This window comes from Callithrix jacchus, chromosome 4 (assembly GCF_049354715.1).
Source record: "Callithrix jacchus isolate 240 chromosome 4, calJac240_pri, whole genome shotgun sequence".
In the NCBI taxonomy this organism is placed as follows: domain Eukaryota; kingdom Metazoa; phylum Chordata; class Mammalia; order Primates; family Cebidae; genus Callithrix; species Callithrix jacchus.
In genome coordinates, this window is record NC_133505.1 from 112,711,058 (window position 1) to 112,729,185 (window position 18,128).

At 41.3% G+C, this 18,128-nt stretch overlaps 1 protein-coding gene and 1 long non-coding RNA gene across 2 annotated transcripts in view; one reads left to right on the forward strand and one right to left on the reverse strand.

The window, feature by feature from the left end:
- Nucleotides 1-17,860, forward strand: part of CRYBG1 (crystallin beta-gamma domain containing 1) — a 229,099-nt gene extending 211,239 nt beyond the window's left edge. The window contains exons 16-22 of the mRNA XM_017971289.4: nt 990-1,102; nt 3,225-3,354; nt 5,928-6,067; nt 8,456-8,579; nt 9,056-9,214; nt 11,414-11,576; nt 15,894-17,860. Coding sequence (XP_017826778.4) covers nt 990-1,102; nt 3,225-3,354; nt 5,928-6,067; nt 8,456-8,579; nt 9,056-9,214; nt 11,414-11,576; nt 15,894-15,982 — 918 coding nt within the window. The 3' untranslated portion in view covers nt 15,983-17,860. The remainder of the gene's footprint in view (nt 1-989; nt 1,103-3,224; nt 3,355-5,927; nt 6,068-8,455; nt 8,580-9,055; nt 9,215-11,413; nt 11,577-15,893) is intronic.
- On the reverse strand, nt 9,040-9,981 carry LOC144582187 (uncharacterized). Its single transcript, XR_013534456.1, has 2 exons — nt 9,851-9,981; nt 9,040-9,332 (listed from the first exon to the last, which is right to left on the reverse strand). It is a non-coding gene; the product is annotated as an uncharacterized LOC144582187 (long non-coding RNA).
- Nucleotides 17,861-18,128: the final 268 nt, after the last annotated feature.

Genomic DNA, 18,128 nt, shown 5'->3' on the forward strand with positions numbered 1-18,128 from the left:
AAAACAGACATTTTGGGCATTTTGTTGGTTTTACTCATTTTTATGCCTGAAAGCATAATTGTATTTTAAAAATAAGATTTAAGTTTACTTTAATGGTTGACAGTACTGACCCATGTCTAAATAATTCTTATAAAATGATCTTATTGTATAAAGCTGAATTTTATTGAATCAGAGTTTACATTAATACATTGAGATTAATATTTCAAACAATAACACCTAGTTATTGTGATGGTAAAATGAATTTTCATATTTGCTGTGTTGGCACTAGACGTTTTATATGGTCTCACTCAGGCCTTTTGAATGCTGATTCTTAACATCAACTGGAATGGACACTTAGGGTTTTAATGGAAGTGTTCACAGAGCCTTAATTACAGAGGAACAAACACCACGATAGCCTCCTTTATTGGCTTTTACAGGATTCTGAGAAGTCAGCAAGTATCTGTCATTGAGAGGGAAGAAAACTACACTATGTCTTTCTAAAATACTGCTTGTTGTTAATGTTAGAACTGACGAACAATGACTTTTGGCCACAGTAAAGCTTTAAAATACCTCACAGTGGGGAGGGATAGCCTGGGGAGAAATGCCAAATGTGGGTGAAGGGGAGAAAGGAAGCAAAACACACTGCCATGTGTGTACCTATGCAACTGCCTTGCATGTTCTGCTCATGTACCCCAAAACCTGAAATGCAATAAGAAATTTAAAAATAAAATAAAATACCTCACAGCTTAACAACACGGTGTTCCACAGAAAGTTACCTCTGTTGTGCATTTTACTTTGATGCTTCTGAATTAAATAGTCATGAATGGTGCAGCTAACATGTTTCTAATTGATCATTAATGTAGACATGGAAAATTAAAGGATTTATAAAATTCACACCAGTTTACTGTAACAAAAGTTAACACGTCATGTTTGGGTTATCATTTCAAAAGCTAAATTAGTTAATGTGTTTAGGAAAATAATTTTATGTGTTTCTGTTTACTTTTTCAAAGATTCACTTGTTTTCAGAACCACAGTTTCAAGGTCACAGTCAATGTTTTGAAGAAACAACAAGTCAAATTGATGACTCACTTTCTACCAAGTCTTGCAGAGTTTCAGGAGGCAGGTACGCAAAACAGTGGCCTGGCAGAGCTAAATCACTGGAGTAAAACAAAATTCACATATCAGCAAGTATTCAGTGATGCCTGTTAGCTGCTTGGCACCATGTGAAACCACCATCTTAGCTCAAAACCATGCCTTAGGACACGTGAGTGCCAAATGCCAGAGGACACGGGTCTTTGTGGTTGGCTGGAGGTGAAGATCATCTCATTGTGTAATGAAATTCAGAGCAGGTTCGTTACTGTGTCTACCTTTCCAACATCTAGAAAGGGAGTGTTAGGCTCTAGTTAACCCAAGGTACCGCCCAAGGTGGATTCTTTTTACAGGTAGATAAGGAGAGGATCGGCACGGTGCATAAGGAGGCAGAAAGTGCATGCTAGAGCGGAGTGGGCAGACACACGGATCAGGGAACACACCAGTCCCACTTGCTGGGTGGGCTCTGTACTGGGAGGTGAAGCGAAACTGAGCACGCTGAGTTTAGATGGCTGCCACGAGAAACAGAAGACACAGGGCAAAGGGAATGGGCTCAAAGTGCCATGCTGAAACAATCCTTGTACAAAAGCTTCATAGAGAGGGGAGAGCACAAGGTCAGGGAAACTCAGTCAGGAAAGCCTTGGAGCAATCTGTGCAAGAGGTGTCGTGGATTTAAGTCTCTTAATGATAGTAGTAATCGTGCTTGTAATCATGTGGTTCTTTATGGTTGAAATAGTGCTATCCTGTCCTTTAGTATTGCACAGCAGAAAAGCACTGACTTTGCATTCAAATACATAGATGGAGGCCTGGCGTGATGGCTCACCCTGTGATCCCAGCACTTTGGGAGGCGGAGGCAGGTGGATGGATCACTTGAGGTCAGGAGTTTGAGACTAGCCTGGCCAATATGGTGAAACCCCATCTCTACTAAAAATACAAAAATTAGCCAGGTGTGGTGACATGCCTGTAATCCCAGCTACTTGGGAGGCGGAGGTTGCAGTGAGCTCAGATCATGCCACTGCACTCCTACCTGGGCGACAGAGCAAGACTCTGTCTGAGGAAAAAACAAAACCAAATACATAGATGGACAGTACAGCTTCCTAGTTTTTTGGACATACTGCCACATCCCGGATCCTCTTTATCCCCAGCTCTGCTTCATTTATTACCACCAGATGTGTGCGTGTTGAAATTATCTGTCTCAGCTCACTAGAGTAGTAACTTCAGGATAGCAGGGACTTTGGTTCTTTGCTGTATCCCCAGCAATGGAAAAGCAGCTGACACACAATCCTCAAGAGGCATTTGTTGGGTTAAAAACAACAGGACCTGGTGCAGTGGCTCACGCCTGTAATCCCAGGACTTTGGAAGACCGAGGCGGGTGGATCACGAGATCAGGAATTCGAGATCAGCCGGGGCAACATGGCGAAACCCTGTCTTTACTAAAAATACAAAAATTAGCTGGGTATGGTGGTGCACGACCCTAGTCCCAGCTACTCAGGAGGCTGAGGCAGAAGAATCGCTTGAACCCAGGAGGCGAAGGTTGCGGTGAGCCGAGATCGCACCACTGCACTCCTGCCTGGACCATGGAGCTAGATTCTGTCTCAAAAAAATAAGTAGGAGAAACACACACAAACTTCTAGGGGAGCATGGCAGATCACCACTTTATGAATAATGTTGACTCCAGAGAGGCAAAGTGACTTGTCTAAGTTGCTATAGTATTTTGATTCCTGGCCCAGTGCAGAGGTATTAGAAATGAGGACAGAGGAGTGTGGGAGAAATTTTGGAAGGAAATCAATATACCTTGGTGATTGACTAGTTTAAAGAAGGATTATTCAAAGAGGACTTGAGGGCTTGAAGCTCCACTGGCTGGGCAAACAGTGGCACCTGTGAGAAGTGCGAGGAAGGCTGGAGGTTGGGGAAGTCAGAAAGAACATGGGGAATTTCACGGAGAAAGTTTATTTCCCAAATGCAAAGTTAACTGACTTATGAATATTAATTTGCCACAAGCAGAAATGCAATAAATATATCCAAATATTTTGGAAAAAAGAACTCTGCTTACCACAAGCATTGTTTATGGCAGGCTGCCTCTAAAAATCAGACTTCTTGAATAGAAATACTCAAATTGCATCCTCTGTGCATGTGTGTGGTTTCTCCCATTGTAGCTGGGTTGCATATGATGGAGAAAATTTCACTGGTAATCAGTACGTGCTGGAAGAAGGCCATTATCCTTGTCTGTCTGCAATGGGATGCCCGCCTGGAGCAACCTTCAAGTCTCTTCGTTTTATAGATGTTGTAAGTATGTCACTGTGAACAGTGTTGCAGAAATGTATGCCTCACATGGCTGATGATCAGAGCGAGGTAACCAGCAGGTAGAACCTGCTCTTAAAGTAAGTTAAGGGCTCGAAGGTACAATTGTCCATCTGGCTTTGTGTACATCTAGTTTATTTTCACTGGTACACGTTTTCCACCACCCTCTTTTACTCACTAATCCTCATATGCATATCCCTACGGACCTGTGTGGGAGTCTCCTGGGACTATATGTTAGGAGTAGAACTGCTGGATTTCACATGTAAGAACAGGCAGTTTCACTCAGGACTGCCAAATCCCACCATTTGAGACTCCCACTGGCAGTGCACGCGGGTTCCTGCTTTCCTGTTGCCATTACTGAATGTTCTCTCATTCTAATTTGTGTCAACTTGATGGAATGAGCAGACAGCATTATGTCGTTGTTGGGTTAATTTGTATTTCTGTTAGGCTGGTATCTCTTATTTGTAATTTGCATTTTCTATTCAGTGAATTGCCTATTGTATCCTTTGCAATCTGGCTTCCTGTATCTTTGGTTGTTATTACTGAAGAAATTCCGTACAGGTTTTTAGTGTATTATTATTCCGTATTTTAGAGACTTGCAATCAAATGACTTCTCCCAGTTTGTCACTATGTGCTAATCCACATTACAGTGCCCTCTTTTGGACAGAAATCTTTCAGTTTGATGTAGTTGAAGCAATATTCAATAGAACAAAACTGCAATATCATGTTCAGATATTAAAGTCTGGAAATGTCTGTCGTTTCTGAAATTTTTATTAGTTTTTGGTAACTGCTTTCTCATAAAAAGCTTTAAATGTACGTAGTTGGTCATTTTAGTTTTAAAGCTAGGAAGAACATATGAGTTGGTTTTATCTCATCCCTGCCTGTTTAAATAGCAAAAATGCTAGAAACATGAAAATAGAAACAATGTAACGTGAAATGAGGTAGTAAGATTCATTAGCTTACACGTAATGAAATAAGACTTTGATTGTTAATCTGCTAAAAGCTGCCTACAAGTATTTATTTGAAAATTTCAATTCCCTCAACCAGAACTTGGCATATATGCTCACATCACTCTGAGGCTATAGATGACATCTTTTTATGTTTTAATTGTCAAGCAATGAATGTTTTACCCATATGAAGACTCTGTATCTTTGTGACTTAATACTTCAAAAGTATTTAGCTGCTTTTTAATACTAAACTTAAGTGTTTAGAACATTTTTGGGCATGCCATCTTAAAAGTGCAAAGTAGTAATACTACTATAATTTTTGTCTTCTTTCTTCCTTGTATGTTTTATGTAAACTAACTCCTAGACCACTACCCATACACACTACCTCCACACACGAACATGCTCTGTTTGCTGATGGACAAAATCTTTTTTACAAGTCAGGGAACATCCACATAAATGAAGCAGTAAGGTACCACACCCTTTCCACAGCTTTAAGCAGGACAGGGAAAAAACTGTAATTCCCACAAGCTGCTTTTTTTTTTTTTTTTTTTTTTTTTGAGATGGAGTCTCACCGTGTTACCCAGGCTGGAGTGCAGTGGCACAATCTAAACTCACTGCAACCTCTACCTTCCGGGTTCAAGCAATCCTCTAGTCTTCCTCAGCCTCCCAAGTAGCTGGGATTACAAGCATGCACCACCATGCCTGGCCTTTTTTTTTTTTTTTTTTTTTTTTGATTTTTTAGTAGAGACAGGGTTTCCCCCTGTTGACCAGGCTGGTCTCAAACTCCTGACCTCAAGTGATCCACCTGTCTTGGCCTCCCAAAGTGCTGGGATAACAGGCATGAGCTGCAGCGCCTGGCCTCCCACATACATTTTTGATGCATCATTTATGATCTTAGCAGTATTACATTAGAGATTAATGTAGGGTCAAAAGTGTCTACAATTTGAAAAACAGGCATAAGCTGCCAACTTTTCATTTTGCTGAAAATCGGTGAACGTTTGTGCTGCTGTTCTCTTTGAAATGATTGACAGTTTGAACATAGGGCTTCCATCCTGTTGTTTTTTTCTCTCCTCCTGACAGTGATTCCTACAGGAAAGTTTGGGAGCATGAACACACAGAATCACTGTCTTGTTGATGAACAGAAAAAAAAGACATTTGAAAATACATACAAGAGGAAGGTTCCTTGATTAGGCAAAACAGTATCAGTAAGCAACTAAACATCAGACTGCCACAGCCCTCTGACCCTCAGCATTTATGTCCACAACTTCCCTGTCCCAATGAAAACGGCTAAGTCAAAAACAAATGCCCTCAGAAGTGCTGATATTCCCAGCATATACCCATTTCTCTGTGCCTGGAATTTTTTTTTTTCCTGGCTTTAGAGTCTGTTTACATTTACCTGCCTTCCTATGCGATGGAAAAACTAACTGCCCCTCTGTGCTTTCTCTCTAGCTTGGAGTATATAAACATCTAGGATCCCTGGGAAAGGGCGTTTATGGAAAGGCCAAATCTGGCAGATTTTTTGTGCTCTGGCCGTGTAACATGATGATTTTCACGTAAGTTTAAATTATTAACAAAGATGAATAACAGAATATTGTTTTTGTTCCTCAACAGGAATTTTCTGAACCAACAATTATTCTCTTTGAAAGAGAAGACTTCAAAGGAAAAAAGATTGAACTTAATGCAGAAACCGTTAATCTCCGATCCTTGGGATTCAGCACGCAAATACGCTCTGTTCAGGTTATTGGTGGCATGTGAGTTATCTACTTGTTGACTCAACAAAATAGATCATTTTAAAAATCAAGTTTGGGCTGGGCACAGTGGCTCATGCCTGTAATCCCAACACTTGGGGGGGCCAAGGTGGAAGGATCATTTGAATTCAGGAATTTGAGAAAAGCCTGAGCAGCAAAGTGAGACCCCATCTCTACCAAAAATTTAAAAATTAGCCAGGTGTGGTGGCACATGCCTGTGGTCCCAGCTACTTGAGCACAGTAGGTTGAGGCAGCGGTGAGCTGTGTTCACGCCACTGTCCTCAGCCTGGGTGACACAGCAAGACCCTATCTTAAAAAAAAGTTTGATCTGATTTCTGTCTCTTACATTATCTTAAACTAACTGACATATACCGTCTTTCTTTCTGTAAGGGCTGATAATTATGCAAGTTGGTAGAACATTTTCCACTGGGAAAAGTCATGTGTAAAGCATCTTTTATTTCATTATCCAGATTTTTAGTTTATTTAAGGTAAGAACTTTAACACCTCTCAAAGTCTAGCAAGTAAGACAGAGAGAGCTGACTTTTCTTATCCCATTAAAAAAGAGCAAGTCCTCTGATTTTGGAGCTCAGGGTTGAGATTTTCTTTAGCTGGAAATGACTGGAGATGTTAGGCAAAATGATTAAAGGTCAACTTGGAAAGATTTTTTTCCCTCAACTTTGAATATTTTTTTAATAAGATATAAAAATGAATGAGTACTATCAGTGTAATACATGTTTTTGTTTTGTTTTTGAGGTGGATTCTTGCTCTGTCTCCAGGCTGGAGTACAGTGGCACAATTTCAGCTCACTGCAACCTCCAGCTCCCTGGTTCAAGCAATTCTCCTGCCTCAACCTCCCAAGTAGCTGGGACTACAGGCATGTATCACCACGCCCGGCTAATTTTTTGCATTTTTAGTAGAGACAGAGTTTCACCATGTTGGCCAGGATGGTCTCAATCTCTTGACCTTGTGATCCACCTGCCTCAGCCTCCCAAAGTGTTGGGATTACAGGTGTGAGCCACCACCCCTCACCTGTAATACAAGTTTTTAAGAAAGTATTTTTGTTTTATTCACAAATTCACAAAAACGATAGGTATGGTCTACCTGTGTACATCAGATGCTGGTGGGGGGGAACTATATCTGTTTAAAAAAAGAATCAGGCTGAGCACGCTGGCTCATGCTTGTAGTCCCAGCACTTTGGGAGACCAAGGTGGGTGGATCACCTGAGGTCAGGAGTTCAAGACCAGCCTGACCAACATGGTAAAACCCCATCTCTACTAAAAATATAAAAATTAGCCGGGTGTGGCAGCAGGTGCCTGTAATCCCAGCTACTCAGGAGACTGAGGCAGGAGAACTGCTTGAATCCAGGAGGTGGAGGTTGTAGTTAGCTGAGATCATACCACTGCACTCCAGCCTGGGCAACAAGAGCAAAACTCCATCTAAAAAATAATAATAAATCACAGAAGCTGAGTGCAGTTACTCACACCTGTAACCCTAGCACTTTGGGTGATTGAGGCGGGCAGATTGCTGGAGCCCAGCAGTTCCTGACAAACCTGGACAAAATGTTGAAACCCCCTTTCTAACAAAAACACAAAAAATAGCTGGCTGTGGTGGCATGCACCTGTAGTCCCAGCCACTCAGGAGTCTGAGGTGGGAGATCACTTGAGCCTGGGAGGTTGAGGCTGCAGTGAGCTATGATCATGCCACTGCCATTCAGCATGGGCAACAGAGTGAGACCTATCTGCAAAAGAAATTATAGACCATTAGGGTGGTAGAATTATGGGTGATTTTTTTTTGTTTGCAGCAGATTTTAATATTTTGTTCTTATGATGACTAAAATGATAAAAATTTTATCCAGGATTAGCAAGAGAGGAGGGTGCCGGGCTGCCTCCACGCCAGTCTGCGCTTGAACCTGTACATCCTCAGGTGTGCGGCAGCAGCATCTGAGCAGAAGGGAACTGAGTATCTGAGCAGCTTTTCAGACTTAACAAAGATTACTCTCATTGCAGAGAAAACTTATTTAACCCTATTTAGCACCTACTAAGAGCTTTGGAAATATTAACTACTTACACAACTTAAAGATCCATTATTACAGCTGAAGCTGTTTTATGAATAGTTCCCAGGCAGAACTGAGGAAGCCACTAAAAGGCCATATTTCACTGCTTCGTGAAGGAAAAACTTACCTATTTCTCTTCAAGAATGGAACTTTTTGGCATTTTGCTATTTGTCAAGAAATTACTTCTTTAAGTGTTCTAGAAAAGATCTTCATTTTCCCCCCAATGTATGTTAAAAGTATATAGTTCAGTCTGGAAATGGAAAGCATTCTAAAAATACATGTAATTGGGGTCCACTGTCAAATGAAAATTGCTACTTACTGTGGTTTTTTGTTTTCAGATGGGTTACTTACGAATATGGCAATTACAGAGGGCGACAGTTCCTACTGTCACCCGCAGAAGTACCTAATTGGTATGAATTCAGTGGCTGTCGCCAAATAGGTTCTCTACGACCTTTTGTTCAGGTATTTTCGTCTTCTCCATGCTCTGTATAAACTCTTCTCTGAAATTTCTTTTTTGTAAATGCAATCTAACTTTTTAGAGGTATAGACTCTCCTGCTCTGTACAGACTTCTCTGAAGTTTTTTTGTAAGTGCAATACAACATTTTAATTTCAAAGTTTATAATTGGCCTCACCCCATTAACTCCTTCCCCACCCCAAAAATCTGGGCTCAGTTTCTGGTGCTCAGAGGTGTGGCTGCTTCAGAACGTCATCAAACTGAACATCAAACGCAGTTATCCACAGGCAGGCACCTGCCTCGGGAGCTTCAACATTTGTCAGACTCTTCTCATTGAGAAAATCTAAAACCTTTGAGACTCTTGGGTATAGTAATTACCCTTAGTCCATATCTCACTTTGGATTCTTCCTGATATTAATGCTTGTTCAGTGCTTCGAGCAACACATCTTATATGACAACTGCTGGGGTTTTTTTGTCTTTTAGAAGCGAATTTATTTCAGACTTCGAAACAAAGCAACAGGGTTATTCATGTCAACCAATGGAAACTTAGAGGATCTGAAGCTTCTGAGGATACAGGTCATGGAGGACGTCAGTGCCGATGATCAGATTTGGATCTATCAAGAAGGATACATCAAATGCAGGGTGAGCTTTACGATTCCACAGGGACCTGGGATGCCTTTGCTAGGAGGTGACTCATCCTTTCATATGCTTTTGATATTTTCTTCAAGTAGATGCAATTTCACAATTCCTGGAGTACTTTCTGAAATAAATTTAAATTTTTGTTTTTTTTTTCAGGACAGTATATCTCCTAGCTGTGATAGAACCAGTCTAGGAACTTAAAATGAAAGGTTAATATAGTGCTGATCCAAGATAGAGTAGTTATTTCTATGCTTGATTTTTGGATAGTAATAGAAAAAGGAGGTGTTTGTTATTCTTCCCTTTTTCCTTAATGTAACTGTTACAGAAATAAGCTCCAGCCCTGTCAACAGAAATCATTCTTGGTTTATTTCTGTTTTGGGGAAATCCACAGAACAGGATGAAGGGTAAAGAGATCCCTCTGTGTACAATACGGTCCATTTCCTAAGCGCCACACCTTGTAAACTGGAAAATGGCCCCTCTCCCTCCTGCATCATTCCTGCTTTAACAGACACTTAAAAGCTGACTGTAGTAAGACTTTATGAGAGAAGCTTATGCTTCTATAGTAGATTAAACTTTTTTACTCCTTGATTTTATGGGCTTGACTGTTGGTTCCTGATTTTCTTTAAAAAAAAAACAAACCTGGTGCCCCATGAGTCAGCAGAAGGAATACAGCCTGGCGCAAAGGAGTACAACTCGTTCATTGGGTCTGTTGCGCTGGAAGGGAAATTCTTTCAGTAAACAGAAGGACTGTTTGGACATGCATAGAAGAACTATTAGGAGAAACAGAAGTTGTTATATAGAAGCATGAAAAGAAGCTTTCTGCCTTTGAATTATCGTAAACAATCCAAGAAAATGGTATCTTTCAGCAATTATTTCTAACAGACATTTCAGTGATGTTATTTAACAACTTTGAATTCAGTAGGCCAATGAGAAAGTCTCCTAGATTATCACATCAATATAGAATAATACACTTTTTTTTTTTTTTTTGAGACGGAGTCTCACTATCGCCCAGGCTGGAGTGCAGTGGTGTATCTCAGCTCACTGCAGCCTTCACCTCCTGGGTTCAAGTGATTCTCCTGCCTCACTCAGCCTCCCGAGTAGCTGGGATTACAGGCGCGTGCCACCATGCCCAGCTGACTTTTTGTATTTTTTGTAGAGATGGGGTTTCACCATGTTGGCCAGGATGGTTTCGATCTCCTGATCTCATGATCCACCTGCCTCAGCCTCCCAGGGTGCTGGGAATATAGGCGTGAGCCACCGCACCTGGCCTAGAATAATACACGTTTAATAGGCATTTTTATAACATTTGTTTTGTTTTTGTGTTTGAGACGGGGTCTAGCTCTGTTGGCTAGTCTGGAGTGTAGTGATGCAATCACAGCTCACTATAGCTTCAACCTCCTGGGCTCAAGGGATCCTCCCACCTCAGTCTCCTGAGTAGTTGGGACCCACAAGTGCATGCCACTACACCTGGCCAGTACTAATTTTTTAAACTTTTCTGCAGAGATAGGGCCTCCCAAAGTGTTGAGATTACAGGTGTGAGCCACTGCACCTGGCCAGTACTATTTGTTAATGGCATGTGAACATGACCGCCATACATTATATATTAAGGGTAGATTCACTTCAGGGAAGGGATCATAAAATCTTTGCATTAAAACCCCCTCTAGTGAGTCTGCATTTTTTCTTTTTTCATAGCTGGATAGCATGCCTGTTTACAAAATTGTAATTCTCATGAAGACAGACGCTAATAAATGCAATTCTGAGTGTTAAAATGAAAAAATGCCCTTTAGCCACCCAGTGCTACAAAATTAGAGGTGCAGTCATAACTGGAAAGTCAGGCCATGCAGAGGTGGAGATGTCAGAGGGCGATATAGCTACAGACCAGACCCTGCCTGGAATCATGGTCACTTATGACAGAAAATCTCATCATGGGCAGTTTTAATGTTCTGAGGCTTTCTTGCAAAGGGCAGAAGCCTCTCATGATGCACAAAAATTGAGATTTCTCCATCATTCGCGTATATTTTAAAATATAGGGCATAAATATTTGGTGTCTGATTCTAGTTGGCTAAGAGCTGAATTGCCTCATGTGGGGTAAATGTAGTAAGGAACTAAGAGAATTTTAAAGATCAGTGTAACCAGATAAACCATTGCTGCGAGACTTAGAACTGGATGCATATTTAAGCTCTCGTCTTTTCCACTGAGCAGATAGCCGAAGACTGCTGCCTGACGATTGTGGGCAGCCTGGTAACATCCGGCTCCAAACTAGGCCTGGCCCTGGACCAGAATGCCGACAGCCAGTTCTGGAGCTTGAAGTCCGATGGCAGGATTTATAGCAAGTTGAAGCCAAATTTAGTTTTAGATATCAAAGGTAAGGGTCACTTCTTTTATTTTCTTTATTGTAAAGTGTGTGTCTTTTAGTTAAGGAAAAATGTATTCATAACTTTTGAAAAGGCTGAGTGCATTATTAGTGACAGTAAGAGAGCCCTACTATGTGGCAGCTGCTGTGCGAACCACTTTCAACACAGGCCTCCTGTCATCATCTTAGCTGCCCTATGAGGTCTACATTGTCCCCCTCCCCCTCTTCTTTTCTCCCCAGTTTTACAGACAAAAAAAAAAACCCTGACGCTCGAAGAGGTTGACCAATTTAGCCATGATCTCACAGCTGTAACTGCTGAACCAGAATCTGGCCATAGGGTGACTTCAAACCATTTTTTTATTATAATAGTGTTAGACTAAAACTCACAAGCTGAAGGGCTGTGGTTGCACTTAGTTAAGTAGAGTTGATGATCCTCATGTATACACGTGACTTTTCATTGAAAAGATCTAAGATCTCAAAGGAATTAACACAGCCTAGAGGATTTCAATGCAACCTGTGTTCAGTAAAGTTAATAGGGAGTGAACTGATGGTGCTTGGGGAGGAAATAATTTAGGGTGGTGGTCCTTAACTTTGCATCAGAATCACCTGGAGGGCTGGTTTAACCAGCCCATGGGGCTACATCCTCAAGACTGAGTCTATGGGTCTGCGGTGGGGCCTGAGATTTTGCTCTTCTAACAAGTTCCCAGGTGTTGCCAATGCTGCTGGTCTGAGGCGCACCAGGAGAACCACTGATGATCATTTTAAAACATCGTTAGAATGACCTAACCTCTGTGTGGGAACTCGGTGAACTAGTGCTGTGGCTACTCAGAGGCATAGTGTGCTATATTCATGTCATCTGGGGCAATTCTGCTGTAAATTAATGGGCAATTTTTTATTCCCTATCAGGAAAGTCAGCACAATTATGTTTTGTAAACTTAGTGAACTAGTGATAATGGAACCATACAACATACTCCATTAATGTTTTTAATTTTTTATGAGAATATTACATACTCTATTTTAAATCATCAGTAAAAACCGACTCAATTTTACTTTAATCAGGGATTTAGGCCAATGCTGTCATTAGAGTTTAAGATGTAGGAGTAAAGAAAGCGCTGTAATTTGATTTTTAAAATAACAACTTTTCTAAATAATGGAGAAAGAGCCTGGACATTTTCATCAGGCTCTGGTAACTGTACGGGGAGTGAAAGTGGCTGTCACTTCTAGATTATCTCCAGGTAGGAAGCTTGGCCAACCCACTAAAAACAGTGGCCTTAGAATCACACACAATCTGAGAAGTTCAAAAGATGTTCACAGGCAAACAATGCCTTTGCCTTCATTAAAGGGGCACTTAGGGAGCCCAAATTAAGCACTGTAACTACAGGCTAGATGGAGATCACCAAGATCATATCAAATGCAAGCAGCACCCTTGACTATAAGAAAATAAATGCAACATTCAGAAACCAAACAGTAACAAACACCACAGCTCCCTCACGTCACATTTGGTACAAGATTTGTCAATATGTAGACAGGTAAAATACCTATTTTATAGATGATGAACCTGAGGTTCAAACTAGTTAAGAATTACGCAGATCTTTATTCTAATTTTGACAAACTTTTTTGCACTAGAGTGCTTCAGTGTTTACGAGTTTCAAAATCTCGACACTAATGAAATGTGACTAAATTGGAAAAAATGGAGTTTCTGAGGCAATGTTAGAAAAAGTAGGATATCTAGCTCCCAAAGGAAGTCTGAGCAAACTTTCCTGTTTTTTACAAATGTGATCTGCTTCCTGTGTCCAGAATGAAGGACACTAATCCTTAGCTAGAGCTTTCTTTCAACATGAATTCACGGGGTATGCACACTATGTGGCAGGCTTGGTGCTAGACACGGAGGGCACCAGAGTGGGGAAAAAAAAGCCTCCTCCTTGGCTTCAGACAGCTTACATTCTAGATGCTCTAGGCACATAGGATGTCCCTGACTTGCTACATTAGCAGTGGACCAGAAGGAAGGACACCTGACTCCTTGTCTTAGCTATGACATGAACTGTGGGGCTCTGTTTCTTAAGACTTCTTTTTAAAGCTCCAGAGTCCCTTCCTAAATGACACTATATAAATTACTCAAGCGTCTGTTGAGTAAGGATATGTCCTGTGAATTTGTGAACTCTCAGTATCTAGTACCGTAGCTACAACAGTCTTAATTCCTTGTTAAACTCGATTTAATTTTCTCAACCAATGGGAGAATGGTGCCATCTTGTGGACATGAGAGAGTAGTGCCTCACGCCCCACATCCATGCAAAGGAAAATAGAAAACACTTCTCTCCTTGTTGGTGCACTAACTAGCAGACCATTATTTCCATTAGCTGTTACTGCTGAACCATGTTATCTATTAAAATTGCCATAAGAGTTATGAGATCACACATCTAGTTTATCTCCTTGTGTTTCGGGATTGAGTTCTTTTGGAAGACATTCATGTATTATTCCAGACCACACACCTTGTAACAACAGTGGAAGCTGATTCATGTTCATTTAAAAAACATGAAGAAGTCTGGACAATTTAAACACTTTCCAAAGGCAAGAGAATGAATCAAATTATTTCTCAAGAACTTTATAGTCTTTATGATTCTAGCTGGATTTATACGAAGTATTTTAAGGTACTTTTAAAATACAAAAGAGACTCTTAAAATACAAAATGTGCTGGGCGCGGTGGCTCAAGCCTGTAATCCCAGCACTTTGGGAGGCTGAGGCGAGTGGATCACGAGGTCAAGAGATTGAGACCATCCTGGTCAAAACGGTGAAACCCCATCTCTACTAAAGATACAAAAAATTAGCTGGGCATGGTGGCGCGTGCCTGTAATCCCAGCTACTCAGGAGGCTGAGGCAGGAGAATTGCCTGAACCCAGGAGGCGGAGGTTGCGGTGAGCCGAGATCGCGCCATTGCACTCCAGCCTGGGTAACAAGAGTGAAACTCCGTCTCAAAAAAACAAAACAAAACAAAACAAAACGTATTTTAACATATTATAATATTGAAGAATGAAAAAGGAAGATACTGTGACTTTAATACTTCCTGAAATTTCAGTGGAGTATGCTGTGTGTGTCTGTCTCGGCAGAGGGTAGGGTTTGCTGGTAGTGGCAACATTTTTTCCCTGCTGCTACAGACTTACACAAAAAGGCTCAAAGCGCCTTAGCTTTGTATTCTGTAGTACATCTAGCCACGCATCTAGCTGTGCAGAGGCTGTGGATGATCAATGTGATAAATCAGTGTCTTACAAGAGGAGCAGAAGAAACGATTTCCTTCCTCAGCTATAATACTTAGATCTATTGTGTAAATTTTCAAACCTTTTTCATGTTTTGTAAATGCTTCAAAAGAGAAAAGAACGTTTATTTCTTCTCGGTCCAAGGAGGAAGCATGCTTTCAATACCAGTCACTCCCTGCATCAAAATGCATAGATTTTCACTTTGATGGGATCTTCGCTGATATATCCTTGGTGCTGAGGCTTATGCTAAAAACGGATAAGGCATCTGAAGGGATCTTTATTCCACACTGGAAAAAGAAAATCAGATAACCCTTTTGTTAATGCTACTTCTCCAAAGAAAGAAGCTATGAGGCTGATTTTAGCACTAAAGTACCTGAAACAACATCCAGTAAGCACCTTTGGAAAACCTTACGTTCTGGTAGAAGGGAGTTAGCGAGTTCATGATACTTTTACAATATAGTGGCACTCAGCATTTTAAATGCTACGAAGTTTTATCCACCAGCTGAGGCCCCAGTAGTGAGAATGCTACCCTGTCCCTTTGGGTACTTCTGGGTGTCATCCAAACCTCTCCTTTGACCTAATACAGCCTGTTTTCATTGTTCATGCAAACGCTGTTCCTCAATAACCATTCATCCCGCCTTTCCACTGCTGCCAGGTCGGCCTACTTTTTCCTAGCTGATGTCTCAAATCCACCATCTCACCACCAAATATATCTTAGTCTCTCTGCTCCTTTTCCCTTCTCTCGAATTTTCTGTTTCCTTAAATTTCAGACATTGTAACAGTGACTGTGGACTAGCTCTTAAGAACTGGGTAGGAAAAGGAGCCTGTGAGGTGGATATCCTGTGTGAAGGTGCTGGTGCCCTGTTGGGATTTGGACAGATTCACCCATGGCAGGCTGACCCTCCCATCCCACAGGGGCTCAGGCTTCCCTCCCTGCTTTGCCTCCTTGAGGCACGCAGTTCTATACCTTGTTTACGTGTTTACTTTTGCCGTACTGGTGTTGGGATACATTGTGTTTGCTGTAGACCCTTCCCCATGGGCACATTCATCTTTTATTATGTTCCTTTCTTTCTTTTAGGGGGTACACAGTATGATCAAAATCACATCATCCTCAACACTGTCAGCAAAGAGAAGTTTACACAAGTATGGGAAGCCATGGTTCTATAAACCTGAACAAAGAAGGAAGAAAATCTTCTGGAGGTCCTTCCAGCCACCTTGTTTTTTAAAAAGGACAATGCTGACAGCAGAGCCAACTGGAAACTGGATCGACTCCTCCTTTACTGATTCCAAATTCAACCTTAAATCACGCTGCCATGACTCAGAGAACTTACTCATCGTTTCAAAAGACTATCACAGCTTTAAACAATAATTTGTCCTCCTTTCATTTCTTGCCCTTCCTTCACTTCTGGTAGCTGCTTAAACAGGCTGCCTAATTAGCAGCTTCTGGGTGATTTTTTAAAATGTTATATCAAGACTTCAAGACTGTGTACATTTTAAATTATGTCCAAAGACAGTGACAGGAGAGAACTGGAACAAATTTACCAACTTTGTGGACCTACAAAAAGCCCTTACACTTTAAAGGGTAAGATAAAGGCTTCAGTTTGAAAGAGAACTGTTTAGCATCTAAGAAGAAATACTTTATTTGGCCTAATTTTGCTAATTTTGGTTCTTGGCCTTAAACACTTTCTGGAAAGTCTTAGGTATTCAGACATTTCAGAAACTTTAGATACAAACAAAATACTACCTTCCTTAATATTGAAAAGTAATACATTTACAAAACTTAATGTCCAAGTCTGATAACACTTATTTTTTGAGACAGGGTCTCACTCTGTCACCCAGGCTGGAGTGCAGTGGCACAGTCAACGGCTCACTGTAGCCTCTACCTCCCTAGGCTCAGGAGATCCTCCCACCTCAGCCTTCCAAGTAGCTGGGACTACAGGCACACACCACCATGCCCAGCCAATTTTTGTATTTTTTATAGAGATGGGGTTTCACCATGTTGCCTAGGCTGGCCTCAAACTTCTGGGCCCAAGCAATCCGCTCGCCTCAGCCTCCCAAAATGCTGGGATTACAGGCCCAAGACACTGTACCCAGCCAGGATTTGAATTATTTTAACTCATCCATGGGCAGCTCTAGAATATCACAAATGAGTGTTGTTTAATGCCTTTCTTATAGCTGCTACTGGAACACTATTATCATGACCTAATTTATGAGCCATCCTTACTCATCTATAAGTGCTGAAGCAATGTTACAGACTTTTTTGCTAAACTCAGATTTTTTAGCCTCATTTCTTGCCCTCCTATCCAGCTGCATCTGCATATGGCCTGCATGGGGCTGCCTTCCCTACAGTGTTCTACAGCCATGCTTCAGGCTACAACTGTTGGTGGACAGCCTCAGGTCTTGAGGTCACTGTAGCCGCTAAATGGGGTGAGAAAGGCTCAAGAGGATGACAGCAATTAATTATCCCCAGAAAGTGAAGGAAAAGAGACCTTCAGGGATGTTGCTGGTCAAGTCTTGGAACTCATGATTTGACTGGAATCAAATCAATCTTCAAGCAATCTTGGAACCCTCAACTGCAGTAAGCATTTCAAGAATGCAAACAGACTGCTTAACTGCCGACAAGACACCGGCCCATACACTGCTCTTCAAAACAGTGGGTTCTAGCGTTAAACAAAAGCGCTAAGCATTTCCTTGAATATATTCTTCCTCTTTTTGTCCTCATCACTTAATACTGCTGCTCCTGTCACAGGTAGAACAACTTGTTTCCTTTCCATCTGTTCAAGTGTGTTTCTAATTCCAAAATTAGAAACTCTGATCAGCTTTGGAGTCTATGGTAGGCAGTTATGGTCATTAGAATAAGTTTATCTTGTTTTGAAATAGTATTGGCACATGTGCAACAGCATCCACCATGTCTGTCTTGTTCCTAGATGTATAGCTCTGATTTTAGGCCTTATTGTGCATACCATTACAATATGGTGGGGCAAGACATTCTACAATAGCCTGTGCTGAACTGATCTCTTAAATAAATTTGTTTCTGGTTAACTATGTTGATGCAATCTGAGAGTGCATTCAGCCCTCATCTAACCCTTCAGAGTCAGCCAGCAGATTAGAAACAACTGCCTGATTAGGCTGGAGCAGGTTTGAGGAGTGCTGGTATAACAGCGGACCACCCTCTTTCCAAACTCCAGTTTCTGAGAGTGGTAAACGATGATGAATGAGATCCTGGCTCAAGTATTTTACTCCCACTACCACCTGGGAGCCCTCCAGATGAAGTCAAGGGCAGCTGGTATTTACACCTGAAAAATCAGATTTT